The sequence below is a fragment of the Pogona vitticeps genome, chromosome 1, assembly GCF_051106095.1.
Source record: "Pogona vitticeps strain Pit_001003342236 chromosome 1, PviZW2.1, whole genome shotgun sequence".
NCBI lineage: Eukaryota > Metazoa > Chordata > Lepidosauria > Squamata > Agamidae > Pogona > Pogona vitticeps.
Window position 1 is genome coordinate 141,873,844 of NC_135783.1, and position 27,652 is coordinate 141,901,495.

At 43.4% G+C, this 27,652-nt stretch overlaps 1 protein-coding gene and 1 non-coding gene across 23 annotated transcripts in view; one reads left to right on the top strand and one right to left on the bottom strand.

Moving 5' to 3' along the window:
* The window catches only part of PUM2 (pumilio RNA binding family member 2), a 108,088-nt gene extending 88,232 nt beyond the window's left edge, over window positions 1-19,856 (bottom strand). For 11 of the 22 annotated variants that reach the window (XM_073002087.2, XM_073002062.2, XM_073002095.2 and 8 more), the window contains exon 1: window positions 231-1,976. In XM_073002087.2, the coding sequence (XP_072858188.2) occupies window positions 231-329 (99 nt within the window). In that variant the 5' untranslated portion in view covers window positions 330-1,976. Of the gene's footprint in view, window positions 1-230; window positions 1,977-17,087; window positions 17,356-19,540 lie in introns of those variants that run through there. The other 11 variants (XM_078388670.1, XM_073002046.2, XM_078388687.1 and 8 more) reach the window with 8 other exon arrangements.
* On the top strand, window positions 7,004-7,168 carry LOC140703568 (U1 spliceosomal RNA). The gene has a single exon (XR_012082893.2). It is a non-coding gene; the product is annotated as a U1 spliceosomal RNA (small nuclear RNA).
* Window positions 19,857-27,652: the final 7,796 nt, after the last annotated feature.

Here is a 27,652-nt window from a genome sequence, read left to right on the forward strand (position 1 = left end):
AGGTCAGTTTTGCCAATGTTTCACCTGCAGTGTGTGATGAGGCATTGTCATACAACAGGATGACACCTTTAGAGAGCTTTCCTTGACATTTTCCCTTGATGTTTTCCCTCAACTTCATCAATAAAGCACAGTAATATTTTGCATTGATGGTTGAACCCTGTTGGAGGTAGTCCACCAGCAGAACTCCCTTCTTATCCCAAAAAACTGTTGCCATTTGCTTCTGCACCGACCTTTGCACTCGGAACTTCTTTGGCCTGGGGAACCACTGTGCCTCCATTCCTTAGACTGTTCTTTTGTCTCAGGATCATAACAGTAGATCCATGTCTCATCACCAGTTACCAGTTTGCCCAGGAAATCTGACTCATTTCTTGCAAAGTGTTCCAAAACAGCCACTGATGACTCCACACATTTCCTCTATTGTTCGGTGGTCAAAAGTTTGGGGATCCACTTTGATGCCAGCTTTCTCATTTCCAAGTTGTTGTGGATAATGGCACCAACTCTCTCATGTGATATTCTCAGATATATAGCAATACTTTTGGCTGATATTCGGCAGTCCTCCTTTCACATTTGCAGGCAGAGACAGAAACAGGCCTTCCACTGGGTTTCTCGCTTTCAACACTGAAATGTTCAGTTTAAAAACTGACAACCCAACGTTTAACTGTTGCATACGAAGGGCCACTGTCATCCATAGTTTACGACACTTCATGGATCTGCTTTGCACCTTTCCCTTGGAGAAACAGGAACTTGATTACGGTTTTATGCGCTTCCACATTGAACTTTTCTGGAGGTGCTGCCATGTTCACTTTGGAGCTGAAAATGAAAGTTAAGTTAAAATCATAGGTAGTTGGTTTTTGCACCGTTGAATATAGACAAATTGGCCAATAAACCCTGCAATTTATAGCTTCCTAGCTCAATTTTTTCTGGGTAAGGCTCAATACTTATCAGCACCCCCTCGTAGTCCAAACTAAGCACTTTACAACCCTAAAAAGCTACTCCAAAAAGCTGGGGTAAAACAATAAGAAATCTATCTACTCTAAAAGCAGACAACAGTACATGAGAAAGAATCACCATTGTCACATCTCTGCAAGCACTAGTTTACATTATCACATTTACACAGTCCAGTGGCACATTATGACAGTGCCAAAGTCCACCCCTCTGACCCATCCGCAAATGCTTCACAGAAGTGAACTTAACAGTCCTCCAAAAACCTATCAAAATATAATCTTTAAGAGAATAAATACACATAGTAAATTAACCAAATAAAAATTCCAAAAAATCTAACTTGGAAAACAACCCCATACACACGAGAGAAAAACAGCAAACTAAGGAAGTGCAACCAAATTAAAACCTCTCTCAAAAATCAAGACAAGCAAGCATGCAAATAAAGGCAAAGCCTACCTCAAACTAAAAATACTAGAATATGTGGAAATATCCTTCCCCCCACCATTTGATGTCTTCTTTATTTTTGCTGCAGCCTGCCAGACTAAAAAAAATCAAAAGAAATCAGGAACTCACTACCACCAATTAAGAAGAGCAAAAAAAGGAAAAGATCCAAAATGGAGACACAAAGTCAAGGAGGGAGTACTGTACAAAATAAGGGCACCAGTGGCTCAGCAGCACCCAATAAGGCCACCCACAAGAATGATTGAAGCAAAAAAACACTCATCACTAATTCCAAACCATTCAAGTCCTTTTACAGTTTCAAAATTCCCACTAACCTCCCTAGATGTTCTGACTGATTTCTGACAGTAGCCCTTGCAATTCTAGTGGATAAAAAGCTTCCCAGGTGATTTGGCAGAGATAAGTGTGAGAGAAAGATAAAATAAAAGAGGGAATCATGAAAAAACATGAATCTTTTGTTAATATGAATCAATTGTGTATCATTTTGGGAATAAATGAAAACCAAGAAAGTACCTCTTTTGTGTTTTTCTCTCTTCCATTTTGTTAAAAGCCAAAAACCCATCCCTAGTTTCCTTAAGAACTACAGAACAGATATCACATTCAGACAACATATTTAATTGTGTTAAGTGTTATGTCTAGAGGGAGGGGTTCTGTGGTACCTCATTTTCCCCCCGGCAACCTATGTTTGAGCTTATGGGTAGGTTTGCACATGTTTATGAGTAATCTGGTGAAAAGCCAATTATTCATAAACACATTTGAACTTGCTTATGGATTCAAATGTAGATTGCAAAGAAAATGTAAAACGTCATAAAAATCCTTCCACTACAAAGTGGTACCTCGACTTAAGAACTTAATCCGTATTGGGACCGCATTCTTAAGTCGAAATGTTCTTAAGTCGAAGCATCATTTCCCATAGGAATGCATTGAAAACCATTTAATCTGTATCTGCTGATTTTCATTCTTAAATCGAGCCACTGTTCTTAAGTCAAACCTGGTTAATCCGTATCTACCACTGGGGGTGATTTTTCTTTTGACCTAAGGTGAACTTAGGTCAAAAAAGGGCAGGAAAGGGTTTTTTTTCTTTTTTTTCTTTTGGTTCTTAAGTCGAGGCTCCATTCTCAAGTCGAAGCAACTTTTTGAGAACGGAGCCGTTCTTAACTCGAATCGTTCTTATGTAGGGACGTTCTCAAGTCAAGGTACCACTGTATGTCTATATGTAACATTCCAAATGCCTGATCTGCCAACTTTCAGAAGATTGTTTCATTGTAAAAGAGCCACACACATTCCTACCATGTAATATGGAAGCAATGATCACTCTACAACAGGGGTCAGGGAACTTTTTTACCTTTTATCCTCCCGTCCAAAAAATTAATATACGCCAACATTAACCCCTTGATTTGAAAGGAAGGATCTCGGTCACGCGCGTCTTGGTCACGTGTGGCTAGTTGAGTGCCGCCACCAAAGCCTCACCACTTGGGCCGCCGCTTGGCAGGGCCGCGCTTAGTCCTTCACCCCATGGAGGTGGCTCCCCTTCTCCACTGGTGGGTGGCTCCTGGCCAGCTGTCAAAAAGCAGCAGGTGGTTCACCCACCGGGCCGCCTGCCACCACCTCCCACTCCGGCACTGGCTCTGGCAGCTGCTTCAGGCCTCAGTGTTGGGGCTTCCGCGGGCCTCACAGTCAAAGCGCCATGACAGCTGCCATACGGAGGGCGAGAGGCGCCAGGAAGCCCCATGGCCAGGCTAGCGCAACTGCTGCCCAATGGACTCCTCCAGGGATAGGGCGTGGGGCAGCGGCGGCCCGACACCGGGAGGCTGAGCCTGGCCCAGGCCACTGTTGTGGTCATGCCCATCCCCCTCCGCCGCATTGTAGCTCTCCAGGTGCTGGAAGGAGAGGCTCCTCCTGGCCGGGGTGCTCCAGCCATGTCCCCTGGCCTCGTCGTCTCACTCTCCACCATGGCCGGCCCCGCCGCCTTGGCTGCCCTACACTGCTGGCCAGGGCCCGCCGTCGGCCGCCATCCGCAGTGGCTCGGTTGCAGCTGTGCCGGAGAAGGGGGTGGGAAGGGGGCGATAGGGCAGCCGGGGACCCCCCTCCGGGCAGAAGAGGAGGAGGAGGAGAAGGAGGGAAGGGGGTTAGGGTTGCATCCTCATTACCCCCAGGATTTTCATTTTTACCCCATTTGGGGTAATTTACCCCTGTTCCCTGACCACTGCTCTACAAGGAATAAAGGCAGCATTTTACAAAGATCTTTATCCCAGATGGGTATTTTTCAGTTATGAAGTGATACAAAATACTGTATCACTGTTTTTTTTCCAGTTACCTGGGGTGTGGGGGAGAGTTCATTCTATTGTAAAACACTAATTGCTAGCAATATTGCTTCTCTACAGATAACCCAGGGTTCACTTGGCAGACCTGTCCTTAGCTCATTAACTGAACAGCAACCATCTGGACCACTAGAACTATACCTTTCATGTCAAGCGACTAAGCAATTATTACATATTTCACACTATATACTACTCTGTTTTTATTTCACATAGTGCCTAAAAGTCTATGTACTCACTAACCAGCATAAATCTGAAACAACTTTCTGTTCCTTTAGGCAAATGCTTAATCTCCACATATATAGTACATCACTACTAAAAATAATTCTGAAACTAATGTGGTATGATGCAATTATGTTACTGAAACATTTGTAATCTCTGGCATCTGCACAGAATTCTGGCATATGCCTGGCTCATTTTCCATACACTTTGTTCCTGTCCAGAAGAGGATGGGTTTACCTCTACTGGATGTGAGAGAGGAAAAATAGGTGGACAGTACAAAGGTTGTGTGTAAAAGAGAAAGAAAGGAATAAATACTTTGTGCAAGAGAGGTGCCAGTCATGGCCAGCACCATTTTGACATGACCGCTGGAACATGGTCATTTGGAGCAAGAAGTCTGCCCAGTTTAATCCATCAAAATAATCAAACTCAGCTGTTACCCAAACTTCACCAAGTTGAGCGGGTCATTCAATAAGTAGTAATATTACAAAACAATTAAACACATATAAAACTTAAAGGACCCAATTTTTAAAAAAAAATTAAAACCATAATAAAGTGGTAACATGTAATGCATCCTGCATTAACAGTCTTACTAGAGCAGGGGTCAGGGAACTCTTTAACCTTTTACTCCCAAAAAATTTATATACGCTGACATTACCCCCTTGATTTGAAAGGAAGGAAATCACACATTATTTGAATTACAAATACAGTGGTGCCTCACACAGCGAGGTTAATTCGTTCCGGATAAACCCTCGCTGTGTGAAACATCGCTGTATGGAAAAAAAAAGCCATTGGAATGCATTAAACTTAGTTTAATGCGTTCCAATTGGCTGATTTACTCACCGTACAGCAATGTCCCTCTATCGCCAGCAACCATTTTCGCGCCCTCCCCTCGCTGAACGAGGGCGCGAAAATGGCTGCGATCAGCTGTCCGGCGGGTCCAAAATGGCCACCGGAAAAGCCAAAATGGCCGGCCGCAGCATTTTCGCGCCCTTGGTAAGCGAGGGGAGGGCGCGAAAACGCTGCGCGCAGCCATTTCGGCTGTTCAGGCAGCGTTTTCGCGCCCTCCCCTTGCTTACCAAGGGCGCGAAAACACTGCGCCCGGCCCTTTTGGCTGTTCCGGCGGCCATTTTGAAGCCGCGGAACAGCTGATCGACGGGTCGCAAACCGAAGGTTGGTAAGCGAACTGCTTACCGACCTTCACTCTGCGATTTTCGCCCATTGGGGGGATCACTCTGCGATCGCATTAGTGATCGCAAAAGCGTCACCGTAGAGCGAATTCGTCGCTCTACGGGGCGCTCGTTCTGCGAGGCACCACTGTATTATTGAATCTACACAGGCTGTGTACCAAACTAGCAGGATGCACAAAATTTGATAAAGATGTGCACTATTTTTGCTGGAACACATTGCACTCCAGCCATGGTGTGGTATAGGGAGTAGTAAGGTGTCCAACGTGCCTAGCAAGTTGCATTAAATTTTTGCTAGCTCGCAGAGGATTTAATCATCATCAGTGGCTGCCAGAGTGGTGCTAGCAATGACATGCTTGCTAGAGACAGCCAACGCAGAATTGGGGGGGAGCTTTCCCTACCACTTTAATCATTCTATGTGAGGTGTGCAAACCAGGCTAAAGGTCATGTCACCCACCCTGGTGCCACAGACCAATATCAAAGGACCAGTGTGCTTTTTTATCATCATCAATGGAAAACTCAGCAATGGCCAGAGGACTGGAAAAGATCAGTCTACATCCCAATCCCAAAGAAGGGAAGTGCCAAAGAATGCTCCAGCTACCATACAATTGCACTCATTTCACACACTTGCAAGGTTATGCTTAAAATCCTACAAGGCAGGCTTCAGCAGTATGTGGACCAAGAACTCCCACAAATACAAGCTGGATTTCGAAGGGGCAGAGGAACTAGAGACCAAATTGCTAACATGTGCTGCATTATGGAGAAAGCCAGAGAGTTCCAGAAAAACATCTACTTCTGCTTCATTGAATACGCAAAAGCATGGCAGAAAGTGAGGAGGACTTAAAGAACTGCTTAATGAGGGTGAAAGAGGAGAGCGCAAAAAATGGTCTGAAGCTCAACATCAAAACAACTAAGATCATGGCCACTGGTCCCATCACCTCCTGGCAAATAGAAGGGGAAGATAAGGAGGCAGTGTCAGATTTTACTTTCTTGGGCTCCATGATCACTGCAGAGGGTGACAGCATCCACGAGATTCAAAGATGCCTGCTTCTTAGAAGGAAAGCAATGATAAACCTAGACAGCACCTTAAAAGCTACCCTTCCCCCCCTTAATCCAAAGTTTCTCTTTTGCTTGCCTGTTCATTTTCACAGCTTTGAGTCAGTCTCTCTCTCTCTCTCTCTCTCTCTCTCTCACACACACACACACACACACACACACACACACACACACCCATCCATCCATCCACCCACCCTCCCTCCATTTCCTCCCTCCCTCCATTTCCTCCCTCCATTTTGTACATTTAAATAAGCTTGATGAAGTCCTCGGTCTCTCGCACCTTTTCCCTCCTTTCCCTTGCTTGCTCCTTGATCCACTCCCTCATCCTGCTTGTGTGCAGTCATTTCCGGAGGAAACAGTCATTCAGAAGCACAGGATTGATTGATTGCCTGGGGCTAATCCCCAGCCTTAACCAATTAGGGAGGCTTATCTCCAATCTCTAAAAGGAGGGAGGATTTACGAGTGCCCTGCTGCAACAAAGGAAATAACAGGGAGAAGTGGCTTACAATTTGATGTTTGTCTGCAGAGGGTGGGGGTGGGAGGGAGGGAGAGGTGTAGCAGTCTGCTCATTACCACCAGGATTTTCACTTTTACCCAGTTTGGGGTAACTTACCCCGTTCCCTGACCTATGCACTAGAGGATTGTGGGAGGAACATCTAGCCCCTGATGGGGGTCCTACAGGGCACCCCAAAACACTGAGGAGCTCTCTTGGACTCTGGCAGGACTGGGGCTGTGCAGCCCTGTACTGAGTGGGAGGTGCAGCCAGGGGGTCACCATGCCTTGGGGGGTCAGGGGACAGAAGGGGATGCAAGGGCCATTCCAGCTCGCACCTTGTAGGAGAAATACCATGTTGTAAGAATGGTTTTCCTAGGGGGAGGCTCATCCATTGCACTTTGGGTATGCTGTTGATCCCTGTGATTTCTCCAAATGGGGGAAACTCAACTACATAATTTGTGTTAATGGGGGCATTAAGTTTGTGATTTTGTGTGTTTTTTTTATAATCTCTTTACCCTTTGGTTTCTGGCTATCGTCACCATCATTTACCATTTAAATTTGCAGCCATAGCCCCATTGGCAATGCTTTGCAAGATGGATTTCTACCCCCCCCCCCATTGAAACACATTAATTACATAAGACCTACTTTTTTTATCCTAAAAAATTGGGGGAGAAAGTGTATGCTGCTGTTTTTCTAGGAGGCAGACCCTGGAAAGCCAGCAGCATATACTTTCTCCCCTACTTTTTTGGGATAAAAAAGTAGGTTTTATGTAATTAATGGGGGGGGGAACTGTCTTGCAAAACAGGGTCCAAAAAAACTGAAACATCATCCAGCGAACCATTTTGAGAAGCACAACATAGCTCAAAAAAGTTATTGTCTAGCGAATTCCTCGTTTTGGGAGGCAATCATCTAGCGAGGCACCACTGTATTAAGATTTTTGGGAGTACAAAAACATCTAGTAACCCAAAGATGGGAACCACTGTTCTAGTTCAATGAGAATTTGTCTCCATTCATTCTTTCAGACAATTGAGGGAATCCTACTGCTTACTTACACTGGGATAAATTCAATGGTGTAAATCTCTGTGGCTAATTACCACTAGTTAATAAATTAGCAGGTGAACCCAGATTGGTGTAGATTGGTGTAGAGATACCCGGTGTGATGAACAGAATGATGGACTAGGACTCAGGAGAAATGGGTCTGATTCCTCAGCTCTGCCATGGAAATTCACTGGGGGAGTGGAACTGGTAAAACCACTCCTTAAATAACTCACCTTGAAAATCATATTAGGGTCGATGTAAGTCAGTTCCAACTTGACGACACATGACAATAACAAATCAGGACTTGTATTTCTTGCCACACATTAGTCATGAGAATTTGTGAATGCCATGAAATATGAGCTTCAACTTAACTGCTAGCAATCTGATGCTAAAATTTGTGCCACTGAACTTACACCAGCATAGGTAAGAGAAAAATTCTGACCAATGAATAAGCTCAAATCAGCAGCACTCTGTGCTTCGTTTATTCCATTACACATATCCATAATACCATTTTATACTAATTAAAATGAAGTAGGTTGCTTAAACACCACATTGTAGCCCTACTGATACTTAAGATGAACTAAGCATCTTTGAATAGTCTAGCACACCAAACATCACATGTGCACAACATTTTGCATAAAGAAGACAAACATGGAGTCTCTATATGACCAGTCCTTTGGTCAGTGAGAATAGCAACAAATTATTAGGTGACCATTCAAGCAAACAATTCAGTAGATCTTCTTTCCCCTAAGTCTGCAGTTTCCACTTTGTGGCAAAAGCAGCACAAACAATGGCAATAAAGTAGGTTTGATTTTTGAACTTTTTGGTATCTCACCCACCCCTGCTTTTCATACCACTGTGACTGAGGCAAGGGTTCCAAAGGATCTGAAATCTCATGACACCTTTATACCGTTTCCACAAAAATAAGACCTAACCTGAAAATAAACCCTGGTATGATTTTTCAAGATGCTCATAATATAAGCCCCTCCCCCCAAATAAGCCCCAGTTAAGCGAAGCTCCGCCCGTCACCATTGTGCAGCATTGTGTAGCAACCAGAAGATGACATGACAGTATTTGAATAAATCTAGATTGTTGTGCATGAAAAAAAATATTCCCTGAAAATAAGCCCTAATGCATTTTTGGAGCAAAAAATTATATAAAACCAATTTGAGTTACAACCAGCTCCGGCCGCAAAATTTTGCTTTGACTTGCGACTGGAGCTTCGAGTTATGATTGGAAAAAAGGCAGGGAAAAAGGCGAGGAATTCAAACTGCTAACTGTTGGTGGCGAAGAGGCTACTTTCGCTCCAGCGGTTAGAGAGTGTGTTTGGAGGACGGTTTGGACTGCCTGGTAAGGTGCTGCTTTCTGCTTTTTAAAAACTGCCTATTCTGGGTGGGTTTTGCAGCATGGTTTTGGGCTGGGGGTTATGTTTCTGTGCTGTGATGGGTCTTGCAGTCTTTGTTTTTTGGGGGATTAGCGTTTCCGATGAGTCTTGCAGGATTTGTTTGCTTTTGGGGTTTTTTCCCCCATTTCCGATGGGTCTTGCAGGGTTTGTTTGCTTTTTGGATTCCCTCCCCCCATTTCCGATGGGTCTTGCAGGGTTTGTTCGATTTTTGGTTTTCTTTTCTTTTCTCTTTTCTTTGCATTTCCTATGGGTCTTGCAGGGTTTGTTTGCTTTGGGGGTTCTTTTGCCCATTTCCGATGGGTCCTGCGGGGTTTGTTTGCTTTTTGGTTTTTTTTCCTTTTTCCCATTTCCGATGGGTCTTGCAGTGTGTGTTTGCTTTTTGGTTTTCTTTTTTTGTATTTCCGATGGGTCTTGCACGGTTTGTTTGCTTGTTTGGTTTGTTTTTCTTCAGCCAGATCAGATTAATCACGTTTCCGTGCATTCCTATGGGAAACAGTGCTTCGACTTATGACCATTTCGAGTTACGACCATCTTCTGAAACGGATTAAGTTCATAAGTCAAGGCACCACTGTACTGTACTTTATACATAGGAGATGCTGGCAAAGGTTACCGTAAGTTGGAACTGACTTTGTAGCACATACAGTGGGGTCTCGACTTACGAACTTAATCCGTATTGGAAGGCAGTTCTCAGGTCGAAAAGTTCTTAAGTCGAATCTGCATTTCCCATAGGAATGCATTGCAAACCATTTAATCCGTATCTGCTCTTTTCGTCCATAGAAACTAATGGGAAACTGCTATTCCGCCTTCTGCCACTAGAGGGAGATATGTTTTCTTTCTTCCTTTTAACCTAAGATGACTTAGCTTTAAGAAAAAAAGGGAAAAAAGAGTTTGTAACTCGAATCTAAGTTCGTAAGTCGAGAGTGGTTCGTAAGTCGAAATGTTCGTATGTCGAGCCATTCGTAAGTCGAGACCCCACTGTAATTCTAAAGATTAATGAATGGTATGCTCAAACTCTGACTTTTGCTTTTTACTTATGAATTATATTGTTACTTTATTTTTCTAACTTGCAAAGCCAGAGCTAGTGAACAGATCATGCCATTATTTTGGGATGCTACATGATATTCTGTGCATACATAATCCAATGCAAATCTAGATGGGTACATGGAACCCCAATCCCATACATAGTTTCTAAAATCTTGAAAGGGAGAAATGAGAAAGGAAAATTCAACAGGTGTCAAGATGTGTGAATTATTGATAATTTTATCAATACTGTCAGTCACAATACAGGAAAAATTAGTCACAACTAGGTCATCACTGAAAACAATCGGATAGAAATTAGTCCTAAATAACTTGCTATATTGAGTCCAATCTAAGTGGTTACTAAAAGGTAACCTTTTTAAAAAGGTTGCATGCAAAATTTATATTTCTTAAGCCTTTTAAAAATATTTTTGTAGATTTTTCAAGAGAATATACTGATTATGTATTATTGAAGGAGAAAGGCTGAGCACCTTCAAAAGAATCAATACAAGGGAAGGGGACTCTGTATTTTTTTGGGGGGGGGATTTGATTATCTCTCCAAACAGTCCTGGTAGATTATTGTTTGGCAAAGGTCCAGTCATGGTATCTGTGCAGCTGACAAAAACTATGTTCTACCAGGTAACTCTAAAAACGGTGGCAGTCCAAACAAAACATTGTAACATAAAAAGTGGGAATTATATCAGTACCAAATCTGGTACAGTAGACGAAAACAATCTGCTCCAGCTTAGGCGAAAACAATTTGCTCCACCTCTAAGCCAAATTGGGGGACCTTTGGACAAAGGGTTTTCAAGTTATGGTTTTTTAAAAAATAATATACAACTTGTATATTAAAAAGTAATATACAACATGTCCCTTAAAATGGCGACAGTGCCAGAGGACTGGAGGATAGAACATGTCACGGTAATCTTTTAAAAAGTGAAGGAGGGGGATGCGGGAAACTACAGGCTGGTTAGCCTAACGTCTGTTCCAGGGGAGATGGTAGAAAGCTTTAAGATAAAATCTTCAAACACATAGAAGAACAAGACTTACTGAGGGAAAATCATCATGGCTTCTTTAAGGGTAAGTCTTGCCTCACAAACCTTTTAGAATTATTTAAAAAGGTCAACAGGCATGTGATGTGGGCGAACCAGTGGATACTGTCTATCTGGATTTTCAGAAGGCATTTGACATGGTCCCTCACCAAAGGCTGATGAAAAAACTTGACAGTTAGGGGATAAGAGGGCTGGTCTTCTTAAGGACTGAGAATTGGTTGAGAACCAGGAAACAGAAAGTATATGTCAATGGGCAATTTTCACAATGGAGAGAGGTGAAGAGCTCTTCAGTGGTCTGTTCTGGGACAAGTGCTTTTCAACCTGTTCATAAATGACCTGGAGACAGGGATAAGCAGTCAGGTGGCCAAGTTTAAAGATGACACAAAATTTTTCCGGGTGGTGAAGATAAGATGGAATTGTGAAGAGCTCCAGAAGGATCTCTCCAAACTGGGAGAATGGGCGGCAAAATGGCAAATGTGTTTCAATATAAGACAATGTCATCACACTGGGGCAAAAACTCAAAACTTTAGTTATCAGCTTATGAGTTCTGAGCTGTCCGTGACAGATCAGGATAGAAATCTGGTGTGCTGGTGGACAGCTTGGTGAAAGTGTCAACCCAGTGTGCGGGGGCAGTGAAGGTGGCCAATTCCATGTTACAGTGGACCCTTGACTTACAGACGGCTTGACTTACAGACTTTTTGAGTTACAGACTTCTCTGGCCACAAAATTTAGGTTTGACTTGCAGCCTGAGAATTGACTTACAGACCAGAAAAAAACCAAAATGGAACAAAAACGGCCTGTTACGGGATTAATTGGTTTTCAATGCACTGTAGGTCAATGGAGACTTGACCTACAGACTTTTTGACTTGAGAACCGCCTTCCAATACGGATTAAGTTCTCAAGTCAAGACCCCACTGTACGTATCATTTAAAAGGGGGATTGAAAATAAAATAGCCAACATTATGCCATCCTGACTTTTGCCCTTTGTCTCATAAATTCCAAACATTCTAAAAAAGATTGGACTTTTAACCCTGGCACTCTGAGGCAGACTGTGAAAGAAAGCAGTTAACTCCATCCTGGCCAAACATTTTTAGCTCCTTCCTCTGTAAGTATTTAAAAAGAGAATAATATTCAGCAACTCACTCATTTAAACTATGAAATTACTGAGTTTTTTGCTCTGTGGTTGGGGATGATCTTAAAAAATGTTTTATCTGGCTTACTCATGAGTAAGGAGACAGCCACCAAAGATAACTGCAGTGTGCCGGTAGAACAGTGGGGTGAAGGTAATCTGTATCTGATCGAATTTGTGGGTAGCTTATTTAAACTCACATCTGAAAAAGCTGGAAAATTCAGTTCTTAAGAACATCTCCAGTTTATGAATGTAGAACATTGCGCTTCTGTACCCACAATTAAAAAATGGGTCAATGTTGCTACATATTACAGTGGGGTCTTGACTTAAGAACAGCTCGAGTTACGAACATTTTGACTTAAGAACCACTCTCATAGGAAAATATTGACTTGACTTAAGTACTTAGATTTGAGTTAAGAACTGAAAAAAACCACGTGGGAGGCAGGGAAAGTGCAAAATTTGAACTTTCAGTTAACTGTTGGCCAGTGAAAAGGGTGCCTGTCTGCTTCCTCACTCCTCCCAGCGTTTAGAGAGTGGATTGGGAGACAGTCTTCGGACTGCCTGGTACTGTACTGCCTGGACTGTATTTTCCCTGCCTTCCCTGAACCTTTCTTGACCTAAGAAAAAAAGAAACAAAATATCCCCCTCTAGTGGTCGAAGGCGGAATAGCAGCTTCCCATTAGTTTCTATGGACGGAAAAGAGCAGATACGGATCAAATGGTTTTCAATGCATTCCTATGGGAAATGCAGATTTGACCTGAGAACTTTTTGACTTGAGAACCGCCTTCCAATATGGATTAAGTTCTCAAGTCAAGACCCCACTGGTATCATACCATATTGACAGCAGGAAAAAGGATAACAAGCCTTACATAGTAAAGGGTAGGCTGTTGACAATACTAATGGTTGTAGACCACCAGTCAAGATAGTCTACAGATACCCTCTTGTGCTCATTACTAGAGATGCGGTTATTTGTATTTAAATCTGGGGTTGTATAGGGTCACGTGTTTCTGCATGGGGGCAGTATAAAATGGTTTTACTTTTAAAATGTCATAACTGAAAAATGTTTTTCCAAACTTCCCCAAATTCTGTATAAAACAAAAGCAGGAAAGTTGCTCTTTCCCATTGTTTTCTTTAATATTAGGAAATCTTTACTGAAATATTTCACACTGAGAAATGCTAAATCATAAAATCTTTATGGTTTACTGCATGTTAGAAGATTAAACATAATCTATGTGCCTGGTTATACATACAAGCTCACATATATGTGTGTGTGTGTGTGTGTGTGTGTGTGTGTGTGTGTGTGTGTGTGTGTGTGTGTGTGTTTGCGTGTGTACACAAACATAAAACTTTCATTATAACAGTACAGGTTCTTTAAGTTCATTTACAGAAGGCCTACAGGATGTTAAACTGAAAATGGTGGACATAAAAGAAATGCTTGCTTTCCAACTATTACTCAATTCTAATTGTTAGCCATATGAAATTCCTACTAATATGCAACTAACAAAGACTGTATAATACACAGATATATTTAGAAACAGTACATGAACTTAATGAGACATCGGAAAATTGAAATTATTAAGTATACATTAAAAGGATTAAGCTACAAAAAAGAAACCCTTCCAGAAAGGGGGGGGGGACAGGGAGAGATATGTCATTAAAACCTGCCACACCACTCCAAGACAAGATATGCTAGTGCAAGTGTTGTGTGAGCAGAGACAAAAGCAGGACAAATCAAGGCAGAGACAAAAGCAGGACAGAAAAGCAGCACACATTTGTCATTTCTTTTTCCCTCCAGACTACAACCGTATCCACCAATGGCATTCCTTTGTCTTAGATGATACACAGAATATTCCTCCCACTGACTAAAGGGAGAGGAAAAGTATATACAGTTCCAGCTAATTATGTCCATCATGTCACCATAGCATAACAGGATCTAGAAATAAACCACAGACATGGAGTCTACTAACTGTGATGTGAATACAGCTACATATTTCTAACTGATATTGGACACACTCACATCAAACAAAGGCGAACTCCTGATGAGTGGAACTACAGAGAAAGGGTGCTTTGGAAGGGCACCCTAGCCTCATCACTCACATGTGAACTCAAACACAACATTAATAATTCTTTTCTATAATACTAAAACAAGAACAAGAAACACAGATCTCCCTGTGCTGGGTGGGGTTGCACTTCCTCTGAAAACATTGGTGCACAATTTGGGTGTGCTCCTGGATTTGTCTCTGATCCTGGATGTCCAGGTTTTGGCAGTGGCCATGACTGCTTTTGCTCAGTTACAACTAATGTACCACCTGCACCCATTCCTGGAGAGGTCTGATCTAGCCACAGTGATGCACGCATTGGCTACGTGCCAGACAGATTACTATAACATGATCTATGTGGAGCAACCCTTGGAAAGTGTTCGGAAATTTTGGCAGATTCAAAAAGCAACAGCCAGATTGTTAACTGGGGTTGGCTACAAGGATCACATAACCCTCTTGTTTACAGCAGCTCCACTGGTTGCCAATCCCTTTCTGGGCATAATTAAAAGTGCTGGTTTTACCCTATGAAGTCCTAAAGAGCTTTGTCCCAAGTCTTCTCAAAGTTAATGATTTTTTAAACAATTAAATAGATTTAAATCACAATTTAAATCAAAATGTCAATTTTTATTTAAATACAGTGGCACCCTGCATAGCAATGATAATCCATTCTGGAAAAATCGTCGCTATCCGGATTTGTTGCTATGCGAAATAAAAAAGCCCATAGAAATGCATTAAAATGCGTTTAATGCGTTCCTATGGGCTTAAAAACTCACCTTATGCGAAAATCCTCCACAGGGGTGGCCATTTTCGGTGCCTCTAAAGCAAGGCAACACAGCGGGTGGCCATTTTGAAACTGCCGATCAGCTGTGCGAAAATGGGGCCTTTGGGAGGACCGTGGGGGAAGGCTCCCCCACAGTCCTTCCAAAGCCCCCGCCGATCAACTGGAGGAAAATTGGGCCTTTGGGAGGACCGCGGGGGAGGGCTCCCCCGCGGTCCTCCCAAAGCCCCCGCTGGCATTTTCGCCCAGCTGATGGGCAGGGCTTCGGGATGATGGGGAAAAGCGCTCCCCCTCATCATGCCAAAGCCAACATTTTCACCCAGCTGATGGGCGGGGGCTTCGGGATGATGGGGGGAAAGCGCTTTCCCCCATCATCCCGAAGCCCCACCGATCAGCTGCGTGCAAATGGGCCGTATGGGGAACATCACAATGCGATCGCAAAAGCGACTGCAAAATCCACACCGCTATGCAGATTCGTCGTTAAACGGGGCACCCGTTAAGCGAGGCACAACTGTAATCAAAAATCCATTTTTAATTTAAATCAAATCCATCCTGCTATCTAAGTGAGATTTTAAAACAAGATGGTAAGATGGTTTGTATTTCTGTTGCTTTTAAATGTTTTAGTAATCCTTTTACCTAACATTTTAATACAGTATAATGTTTATTTAATTTTATTTAAATATTTGAATAATTTGTGTTTTTAATATGTAAGCAACTTTGGGTCTTTTTAGGATAAAGGTGGTGTAATAATAATTGAAATAAATATATTCATGGATAGAAATATCTTTTCCTGGCAGTAGGCACCTAGTTTCAGCACAGAATACTTAGAAGGAGACTGATACTATAAATGTGCTTTCTGTTGTATTTCCTTCTCCTGTTTTGGGAGGGGCTGTTCAAAACACACTAACAGGAGGGGGGTGCAAATGAGTAGCAAAAAGTTTGTTGAGAGGGTTGATGATACGGGGGAGTGTACCAAAAGAGCTACCAACCCATGAAGTGTCTCTTCTGATTGGCTTAGCTGTGAGAATTCATCACCACCCTTTTTGATGTGGGACTGCATCCTGGAATCAAATCTAGGTCTTCTCACATATGGCATGCACAGCAGAGTTGAGCAGTATTCCTTGCCTCTTGGGGCTCAAACTCTAATCTATTGCTTCCCAACTTTATATTATGTACTGGAGCCTGCTACTGTCAGCTGTGCAGTATCCCTTGCTGTCTGGTTCATCCCTTGCCTGCTTTGCAAAGACCCTGATTTTGACAAAGGATGAGTAATTTTGGGCAACCTTCTGGAAAGATATATAAATGGGTGTTGTGTTCTGAGTCTCATCCTTCCCTTAATGCACTGTGATCCAAAACGGTGCTGTCATCCACATGGGATTAGTGGTATGAAGCACATTACAGGACAACCACCAGCCTGTGTAGCCTTGGACGAACTGCAGAGTCTCAGAGCACGGCAGAAGAAGGAATGATAATCCAGTTTTGAGTACAGTGGCGCCTCAATTTATGAACTTAATTGGTTCCAGAACTCTAGTTATAACTCGAAATGGTTGTAAGTTGAAGCACCATTCCCCATAGGAATGCATTGAAATGCAATTAATCGATTCTGGCCGAAGAAAAAAAAATCACCAAAAAAAAAAAAAAACCTGCAAGACCCATTGGAAACACGATTAATCCGTTCCAGCCGAAAAGAAAAGCAAACAAACCATGCAAGACCCATCGGAAATGCAAAAAAAGCAAAGCAAAACACAAACAAACCCTGCAAGACCCATCGGAAATGGGGAGAGAAAAAAAACAAAAAGCAAACAAAACCAGCAAGACCCATTGCAAATGGGGGGAGGGGACTAAAAAACAAACAAACCCTGCAAGAATAGAAACATAATCCCACAACCCAGCCCAAAACCACGCTGCAAAACCCACCCAGGAGTTTTTAAAAATTAGAAAGCAGCACCTTACCTTACCAGGCAGTCCAAAGCCTCCTCCAATCGCACACTCTCTAACCGCTGGGGTGAAAGAGCTACAAAGAAGCAGCCTCTTCGCCACCAACAGTTAGCAGTCTGAATTCCCTGCCTTTTTTCCCTGCCTTATTTTTGTGCTGTAACTCGAAGCTCCAGCCACAAGTCAAAGCAAAATTTTGTGGCCAGAGGTGGTCGTAACTCAAAATGGTCGTATGTCGGGACGTTCGTAAGGCACCACTGTACTGTATTCCCTTACCTGGAAAACCCTGAAAAGGAATGCCATAAATTGTAATCAATTTGCTAGGACACAATTGTTATTAGGTATCCAGTGTTATACTCAATAGAATGGGTCATAGTTCACAAAAGATTATATTGTAGTAACTTTGTTAGTCTCTTGGAGGAGTAACAGGGCCCTGCTGCTATTGTATTGAGAGATTTCTCTGAAACTTTGAAACTTCTTTTGGGGGGTGTCTTATATAATGGATATAATAGGTACTGAATAGGGAATACCAAATTCGTAAGGATTTTGTACCTCAGGAACACTGGTGGAAGCACTGAAGCTGTTTTCCTTGTAACTCTACTGAGTTCATGTTTATGAATGCTATTATATAGCACAAGACACCTTCCAAAAACAGATGTTACAAAGTTTCAAATGCACACAGACATACATTTATATATAAGACATGTGTGTGTACACACACACACAATTCTGTGTGTACATTAAGAAGCAAGCTACAGCTCACGAACATTTGTGTTGCAAGAATTGTTATAATCTTCCAGGCAACATTGGACTTGTTACTGTTTCTGCAACAGTCTGCCTCCATTACTTCTGCAGCCACTCACACAGCTCCCCCTTTGGAAACACACGTTCCCCTTCGAACTCAAGCTTAATGTAACAACAGATCTTTAAGGAACTGAGTAAATCTATATCTTTCCTTTTTTCAAACACTTTCCCCTAGTCTCATTTTCGGTCCAACATACTTCTGGCTGTTTTCTCAACTACTGTACTATTATCCTCCTCTGCCATCTTTTGCTACATCGACCCCTTCTCAGACTACCAAAACATAAAATATAATCTCTTCTACTGAAAGGACTAACTAGCGTTAAACACTATGAACACTCACTCATCATCCTTCCCTAAAGAACTACAGATTATAGACTTGCTGTTGATGCAGGCCCAAAGCTTAAGATGTTAAAATAGGCTGAGGGAGCCAGGTCAGTTCCTGTTGGCAAAAATCCACCAAAACAACAAAGAAAAAAGGTAACTGTCCTTTGGCCAATTTGCCTGCACTGGATAAATTCTGGATTTTCCCCTCTTCCAGCAGCAATTTTAACTCCCACCAAGGAGGCCTGCAAACCCACCCTTCTACAAATGGTGGTCACCCACACAAGCACGGGCCCTTTTCCTTTATCCACACATCCATCTCTCTCTCTCTCTCTCTCTCTCTCTCTCTCTCTCTCTCTCTCTCTCACACACACACACATACACATACACACACACACACACACACACACACACACACACACACACACACACACACACACACACACACACACACACACACACACACACACACACAAAAACAAAAAGGAGGTACTGTATTTAAAACGCCCCCAGCCAGTGCAAACCACCCCGCCGACCTCCCGGGTTGAAACCGCCGCTTGCCCTGCTTCCTCAAGGCAGCAGCTCCTCCTCCTCGCTCAGTGCTACAATCATCCTCTCCCTTTGCCCTTCCTTCGCCATAAATATTCTTGACCTCCTTGCACTACCACGACGACGACGACGACGACGACGACGACGACAATAATAATAATAATAATAATAATAATAATAATAATAATAATAATAATAATAATAATAATAATAATAATAATAATAATAATAATAATAATGGACACACAGGTTCCTCCTTAAGGGAGGGGGGGGGAGGACACAGCCGCCGTGGCCACAATAGCCATCTCCCTGCAAGGAGGACGAACCCACCCGCCGGCCCGCCCGCGCGTTCTTCCCACGAGCGCCGTGTGGGAGCAACCGCCGTGCCGCCCCACCACCACACCCACACGGGTGACATGCACGCTTCCTCCTCCTTCCGCCCCAGCCCGGCCCCCTTTGTATGGCTTCCTCCTTGCCTGACGGAGCGCGGCCCTGCCTCCGAGGCCTCGTCCCATCCGACACAAAAGGAGGGCCGAGGGGGCGGCGGCGGTCACGGGCGTTCAGCCACTGCCAGCCAGGCCCTGACCCGGCGCCGTCCCTCTCTGGCCCGCCTTCCCGCTCCCTTCCCTTCCCTTCCCGGGACCGAAACAATGGAACAGGGTGGGCGCGCCTATGAGGGGTGGGTGCGGGGGGGGGAAGGGGGGGTTAGGCTCGCCCGCTCCTCTTCCCCTCGCTCGCTCCCTCCCCCTCCGTTCCCCGCTTCGTTCCCTCCACCTCTCGCGGAGCCGAATACTCACGGGCTGGGCTGGGCTGGGCTGGCGGCTCTGCTCCCTGTAACGGACACGGAAAGGGAGTGGGGGGGGCCGCCCTCCTTCTGTCACGCTCTCGCCGTGAACTGCCCAACCTCCCCCTTTCTGCCGCCCTCACCTTCCCCCCGCCGCTGCCTTCGCCTCCGCCTCCGCCGCCTCCTCCTCCACCACCGCCCCTCCGCCGCCGCCACCGCCGCCGCCGTGAGGAAGACTCACAACAACATGGCGAGGGAGAGACAGAAAGAGAGGGACGGACATACACACTAGCAACGGCGGCGGCGGCAGCAGCGGCAACCCACCAGCACGCATGCGCGCCGTGGGCCCATCGGCGAAGGTTGGGAGGGGACTTGACAGGAGGGAACGAGCGCGGCGGGACGGGTGGGGGTGCTCGCGCGCATGTGCTCGCGCGCGCGCCCTGCCCGTTTTCCTTCCCCCTCCGCGTAGGTGCGGCGCGAGTGCCCCCTTCGCGCGTGCGTACAAGGAATGGAGGGGGGGGCGAACCAAAACAAAGTGAACCATAGAAGCTAGCTTCCTAATACCGTACCTCCCTAGGAAGGCTTCCGGTTCCCAATGGAACTTTGTGAGATAGAGTGTGCAAGGCTCCATCTGACGTCAGGGCTTATAAGGAGAGAGCCCTGGTGGGACAAGGAAAGCGAGCATGTATGTGTATGTGGCCGGGCTGGGGGTGAACGGGAAGGGATCCGCCTCCATGCGCGCTCCCCAAGACCAGGGAGCTTCCTTTCTCAGCAAGGGTACCTAAACAGTGGCAGGGACTCCAGAAGAAGAAGCCTGAAGAAGGTGACCCTTTTCATCGTCATACCTGGTCATGGAAACAGGTGGTGTAGTAAGGGGATAAATGTTCCCGCCATTCTCCCCCGCCTACCTACATCATCTTCATAATCCACTGTGCAGTGGCCATGGTTACTGGGGAGGTGGATTTTTTGGCAAACCAGAAGTATCCATCTTGGTATCTTCTAATTCGGTCACTATCCTTCTGTAAATGGTACTAATTAAGGAATGCATTGCACCAATTTCACCATAAAAATTATTAAAATCAGCTATATATATAGTTATAAACAGAATTTAAAATATCATGTTCCAGTTTAAAAAGGTATTTTACAACTTTCTTGAAAACTGTGTGGAAACTCGTCACAGCTCTTAGAGGAATTCCTTCCACAGCCTGGGAGCCACGCAGGACAAAGCTTGTTAGATGGGCCTCTTAAAAACTGCAGGCATTCTTAAGGAGGTTACTGTGTTAACCTGGTGGTGTTAAATGTGTTGAGATATACAGTATAAACATGGTCAATGACTTGCATGGGTATGCAAAGAGAGTAAAGTAGGGGAGGGCAAGGTCTGGGGATGTTAGTGAGAATGGCTTGGATTGGCTGAGAGAGAAAAGACGGAGAGATCTGAAACAGATGGTGGAAGAGGACTAAGCTGAAAAGAGTGGGGAGGCAGACAAAAATTAGATTAATAAAATACATTTTGTGGTTGTTGGGGGTTTTTCGGGCTCTTTGGCCGTGTTCTGAAGGTGGTTCTTCCTAACGTTTCGCCAGTCTCTGTGGCCGGCATCTTCAGAGGACAGCACATGACCAGAGCACAGAGTGCTGTCCTCTGAAGATGCCGGCCACAGAGACTGGCGAAACATTAGGAAGAACCACCTTCAGAACACGGCCAAAGAGCCCGAAAAACCCACAACAACCATTAGATCCCAGCCATGAAAGCCTTCACGAATACAAAATACATTTTACTGGAATTGTTCCTGTAATAAAAGTGGCTTGATTCAGTTCACGCTCATTGGTTCAGTGTTGGCTATGTGGTGAGAGTGGGAAAAGGGCAAGAATGGCAATCACCAACTCATAGGAGCAACTGAGGGTTGGGGACAGCGACTGGTGAAGGTTATAGGAGAAAAGAATGTTAAAATATACAATTGTGCTTGTGAATTGTGGGCAAACCCAGTTCTAACAGTTCAAGCGGCAAGTTGGAGAGAGACGTGGGACATACTGTATAGTGTGCATTGGCTGTGACAGATTTAGTGCAAACACAGCGTGATACAAATGTTGAAGTGACAAGAGTCTGCAAGTGAAAAAAACAGTCCAGTGTAAATCTACAGTATAAAGAGGTCTTACAAGTGAGTGAGATTAAACGTAGAATTAAAAGACATTGTTATTTCTATAGAGAAAAATAAGTGTCGGCTGTGTTGGTCTAGCTTTGTTCATGGCTCTAAAATCCATGCAGAAATGAACAGGTCCATCTTTTTGTGTGTGTTGAGTATCTTCTCTAAAGGAGGACATTGGTCACTCTGAAACCTCCATGAGATTACAATTGAATAAGGCAGGACAGCACTGTGATAAAAAACACATCTGAAATTTTCCCCCTCCCCGAAAAGCTTCCCTAAATACTGTATATTGTATGCACAAGTTATTCAGGCAGGAAAAATGCCTGATATTCAGCACACAGAGATTACATCTCCCTGCTTGAATGTTAAGACCTTTCAATCATGCCACCTTCACAGGTGTGTTTGTTGGGGACACAGGAGACAGCTTTCTCTCTTGCTTCTCCCAGACTCTGGAACTCCCTCCCACTGGAGGCCAGTCTGGCCCCATTTTTGCTGTCCTGCAAGCAGGCAAAGACCTTTCTGTTCAGGCTGGCTTTCCCTGAAGCCTGCCTGAGTGGGGTTTTAAATGGATAGTTGTGCCTGACTGCTTTGAATGTGTTTTAGTGTTGTTTATGCTTTTTGTTGTTGTTTTGGTATAGTACTTGTCTGATAAGAACATAAGAAGAGCCCTGCTGGATCAGGCCAAAGGCTCATCTAGTCACATTTCCTGTATCTCACAGGGGCCCAGCATTTTGTACATGATAATAATAATGTTGGCTGTTTTATTTTCAATCGACTTTTTCATGACACCTAGCATGGAATTGGCCTTCTTCACTGCTGCCGCACACTGGATTGACACTTTCATCGAGCTGTCCATCAGCACACCACAATCTCTTTCCTGATCCTTCACGGACAGCTCAGAACCCATAAGCTGATAAATAAAGTTTTGAGTTTTTGCCCTAATGTGCATTACTTTACATTTTCTTATATTGAAACGCATTTGCCATTTTGCCGCCCATTCTCCCAGTTTGATCCTTCTGGAGCTCTTCACAATCTGTGAGAGAGATGTAGAGGAAAAGGAGAAAAATGGAGAGTGTGCTGTCCCCTTCACACATGATACCTGTGTGCAGTGAAATAGATAAAGAGGGAGAAAGATCAAAAGGAGAGGGGAGTGTAGAGGAGATAGCCAAGGGTGACAAAGAGAGAAAAAGAGAAGATTGAGATCTGTTTAGTGGAGGAGAAAGAGGGAGAGAAAGGGGAGTAGTTAATCTTGCCTGTCGGGGAGGGGGAGATTGAAGATGGAGAGGAGAGGAGAGAATTCAAAATAGGGACAGACGGAGCAAGGGAAGGAACGAGTGGGAAGAGAGGGAGATGGTAAAAAAGATCATGAGAGGATGAAAAGATTGCTGGAGGATTTTCCAAACTTGAAGACAGGGGGGCTGCTCCCAACTCCAGATTCTACCAAGCCAAAGGACAGCCCAATTGATTTGTTAGAATGGACAGTAGTAGTGTACCCCAGAGGACAGCGTTGCTGGAGGAAGGTGGTCCAGCAGGACTCCTCATTCAATCAGCCTCCTCTGGAAGGCGACTGGGCCAGACATTCCTGCTGTGGGACCATCTGTGCAGTGAGGAGCACTCCGTTACGAAGACCGGCAGACCGCAAGCGGTTTGGACAAGCCCCCTCATAAATCCATTTGAGAAAAGAACAGAACTGTTGACCCCAAGTTATGGTCATTTAAAAGAAATTAGTTTATTGGATCCAGTGGAGATGATCGTTGATTCTCCCAATGTTCAAATTAATAAATCTGTTGATGTTATGAAAGAGTCTCCTTCATTTTTTCCCGCCAAAAGAGAGGAACTGCTCACAGATCATAACGTACCTAATCACACAATCCCTTCTGGTCTTCACCACCCGCATACTCACAGCTGTTAGCTTTACTATATTCTTTTAATAATGTAACCTGTCATGGGTTCTTTTAAGGGAAAAGATGGAGTAAAATAATGTAAATAAATAAAATAAAAATAACAATAATACTGTGTCCAGTTCAAAACATTACCTTTCGTTGTCCAAATTTGGTATAATATGAATAAGACCCAGGTTAACGAGAATTTGCATTTTGTTTATGTCATGTCAGGCAAGAAGGTGGATCTGAGTGATTTGCAATAAGGCTTCTGATTCTCAATAGTTTTAACAGTAGCAATTCAAATAGGAATTTTAAAAAACAGCAGTCTCATCTAGAATTAGAATTTATAACCTCCTATTCCATAATGAGATATTTCAGCTACAACATATTTTTGGTGAAAATTATAATCGCAAAGCATTTTAACTAGGAAAAAATCTTATCCTAAATTTTGGAAAAAAAAATTAAATGTTTGAAACCTGATTTTTTATTTTTAAAAAATTCATTGATTTTTATCCAGTGTATAGTTTGTGCTTTTCCAGAACTGGAACAAGGAGACAGGACACCTCTAAACCTTGTTTTACAAGTGTCTAAGATCAAAATGTGAACATTGTGGACCAGTCATAAGCAAACTCTTTTCTGATGTAAGACAGATTGCAAATGGAAACTTTTTACCATGTAACTGTTGTGATACAAGAGCTATAATTCCATATCTCACACATGCTTCTGTAGGTCCCAATTCTAGCTAAACTCAAGAAAGAGACAATTTACTATACCAGTCTGACTATCAGCTGCAGCTTCCCTGGGTATCCAGATGAACAAATACTGATGCATTCCACTGGAAAAGTGAAACCACCAGAATAGCATATGGATATGTATCATTAATATGTATACAATAATTGAATGAAAAATAAACTCAAAAAAGAAAGGAGAAGAAGGCAGATGAATCATTAGGAACTTCTGCTTACTATTACGGTTGCTGCACATCTTAAATTTCTGGAAAAGAGTAGTTATCCACTTCTAAATATAATTAATGCCACATTCCTTAACATCTCTATCAGAATCGCATCCTAATTATAGTTATGTGGTTTTCTTCTGTTGTGGCTCAGAGCTGCTTTTATTTCCCCAGGCCTCCTTTGTTATTAATCAAATTTAAATTGTTCTGGCAGTTGAGTTAAAATGACTCTTCAGTAAATTTGTCAACTCATCAAAAGTTATGACTTGCTGGAGTTCTAGATGTTGCTGGACTAGAATCACCATCAACCCACACTGTCAGCTATGCTGACTGGACATGGTGGGAGATGTTGTTACATGCCATCAAGTTGCCTCCAATCTCCAAAATGCCTTGTCCTCAACAGACCCGCTCAGTTCTTATAGACACAAGCCTGTGTCTTCCTTTAGGGAGTTAGCCCGTTTCGTATTTGGTCTTCCTTTTTCCCCGCTGCCTTCAGCCTTTCCCAGAATTAATTGTCTTTTACAGAGAATCTTGCCTTCTCGTGATGTGCCCAAAGTAAGGCAGCCTCAGTTTCGTCATTTTTGCCTCCACAGAAAGTTTTATTTATTTATTCAGTTTGTATCCTGCTCCCATTAGTGTCACAGCACTACTCTGTTCAGGCTTGATTTGGTCTAGGACTCATTTGTTGATCTTTCTGGCAGTCCCAGTACATGCAACGCTTTCCACCAGCACCATATTTCAATCTAAACATTTTTTTCCTGTCAGCTTTCTTAAGTGTCCAGCTTTCACATCCATATATGGTGATCAGAAATACAAGCATGTGGATGATTCTGGTCTTGGTCTCCAGTGACACATCCTTACACTTTATGATCTTTTCTAATTCCTTCATTGCTGCCCTTCCAGGTTTCACTGGACTTCTAATTTATTGGCTGCAGTCTCCATTTAGATTGATGACTGAACCAAGGTATACAAAATCTTTCACTATCATGGGAGATAAGAGACCAAAAATTATCTAGAGGCCATAAGTTGCCCAGCCCTGCAGATGTGAGCGTTCACAGTTCAAACTAAAATTGCCTTCTTTTTTTATCATGGTGTGTTCTATCACAGGCAGTGAAATTGTGACTCAGCATTTCTTAGGACACCTCCCAACTGTGCTGCTGTTGGATAAACTTTGGGAAAAAGAGTTCCTAATGTGGGTAATGACTCTCTCAACAGTTTTAATCACAACCGCAAGGGTTACTTTCTAGTTTTAGAAGAACCTACGAAGAACTTAGGAGGACAGCCTGTTTTAAAAAGTTTCATGAAGCAGAAGCTTACTCTACAGTCTGTTTTGTACACACAACAACACTTTTTCAGAACAGACATAGGAAAAGGAAGAAGGCACAGTTGTGCAGAGGCAATAGCTGGAAAACAACACAATGAAACCCCTATTCGATGAGCTCATGTATATAAGAAAAGACATGCTACAATAGATGGCCAAGCACTTCTCTAGAACTGTCTTCCATATATCCAGACACACACATGTACATAGCCTACAAGAAAATGTTGCTGTGTGGAATTCTCCTATTTAAGGTTCGAGCCAGCCCTCCCCTTTCCAGAATGTCACATTTTATTCCTAACCCCCTCAGTTTTCTTCCATCATCACTGCCAGCATTCCACAACTATTGAACATCCTAGCTGAGCTACTTTGGATTGGAATACCCCAATTTAGTAGATTTTCCTTGAAGTTTTCTTGTACTTTAGCCAACAATGGATTCTCATTGAGGTTGCTGATGATAACTCTCCATGCTCAAAGGATGAGTTCACTCTTCATATATAAGATGGATGGATGGATCAGTAGACAGACAGACAGACAGACAGTCAGACAGAGAGAGAAATACTTCCCAGTGTGGAGGCAGAGGAAATGGTAAAAAGCTGGCTTATTTATGAGACAAGACATATCCATCAAATGACTGGTTCCCTGCCTCTACCTCTGTGATTGGGATAGATTGAGCAATGAAAACAAATGTGATGAAGACTTCTCCATGGTTTCTGCCACTAGTCCAGCAGAAGGCATGGTCAAAGCAAAATTTACATATTTTATGGTGTGTGGGGGGGTGGGGGTGGGGGTGGGCAAAGGATATTTTCCGCCCAAATACTTCGATTTTATGAAACAGAATTGTTCTACTGTTTGAAGACCAGTAGATGGCAACACATGATAAGTTCCACAGGAGGTTAGCCAGAGCAGTGCAGCCTTGGCATGCCTACCGCACTTCTCAGTCTTAAATGTCTACAATTAGAAGTGTGGAGCTGCCTTGTCTGTTGTTTTAGGGTACCTTCATTAAGGATCAATAAAGTTCACATGGACAGTGATAACTTTCAAGTGATAATAACATAGTCATTCAAAGGCTTTGCTGTTTATTTATTTATTTACAAATAAAACTCACCACTCACACATCCCCCCCCAAAATACCATCATTATGAGGGTTCACTAATCCAGACCTAAAATCAATACAAGAAAAAAAAGAAAGCATAAGAAAGAAAGAAATCTAAAATGAATATCAACAGCATCTGGACATAAGTTATTAAAGGTAGGGGAAAGGAGGGAAAGAGCCTGGCATGTCTCACTTGGAAGCTTGTTCCTAACACTCGGGGCCACCACTGAGAAGGCCCAATTCCTCGATGTTGCCTTTCTGGCTCCCTCAGTGTGGCCACTTTTAATAGCAAAGGATTCAGAGGTGTGTGTGAAATGGGTATCTGTTTTCTGAGACGTTCCAACAAGTACTGAGATCCTAAACCATGGAGGGCCTTATAGATCATAACCAACACCTCTAACTGAGCACAGAAACTAACAGGAAGCCAATGAAGGTGAGTCAAGATAGGGGAGCCAAGTCAGTCTGTCTGCCACATTTTGGACCTGCTGAAGTTTCTATATTGATTTGAAGGGAAGCCCTAGACAGCACTACAGTAATATGTTTCTGAGATCACCGATGTGTTATCAAGGTAGGGGCACAATCGGGGAGTTGACCAGAATTTATAAAATAAACCCCTGGCCATACCTGTTATTTGAGTCTCTATGGAGAGTGCTGGGCTCAGGAATACTCCCCCAGCTGCAAACCTGATCCATCAGGTTCAGATAAATTTCCCTCTCACCGGTCCTTCCTTAA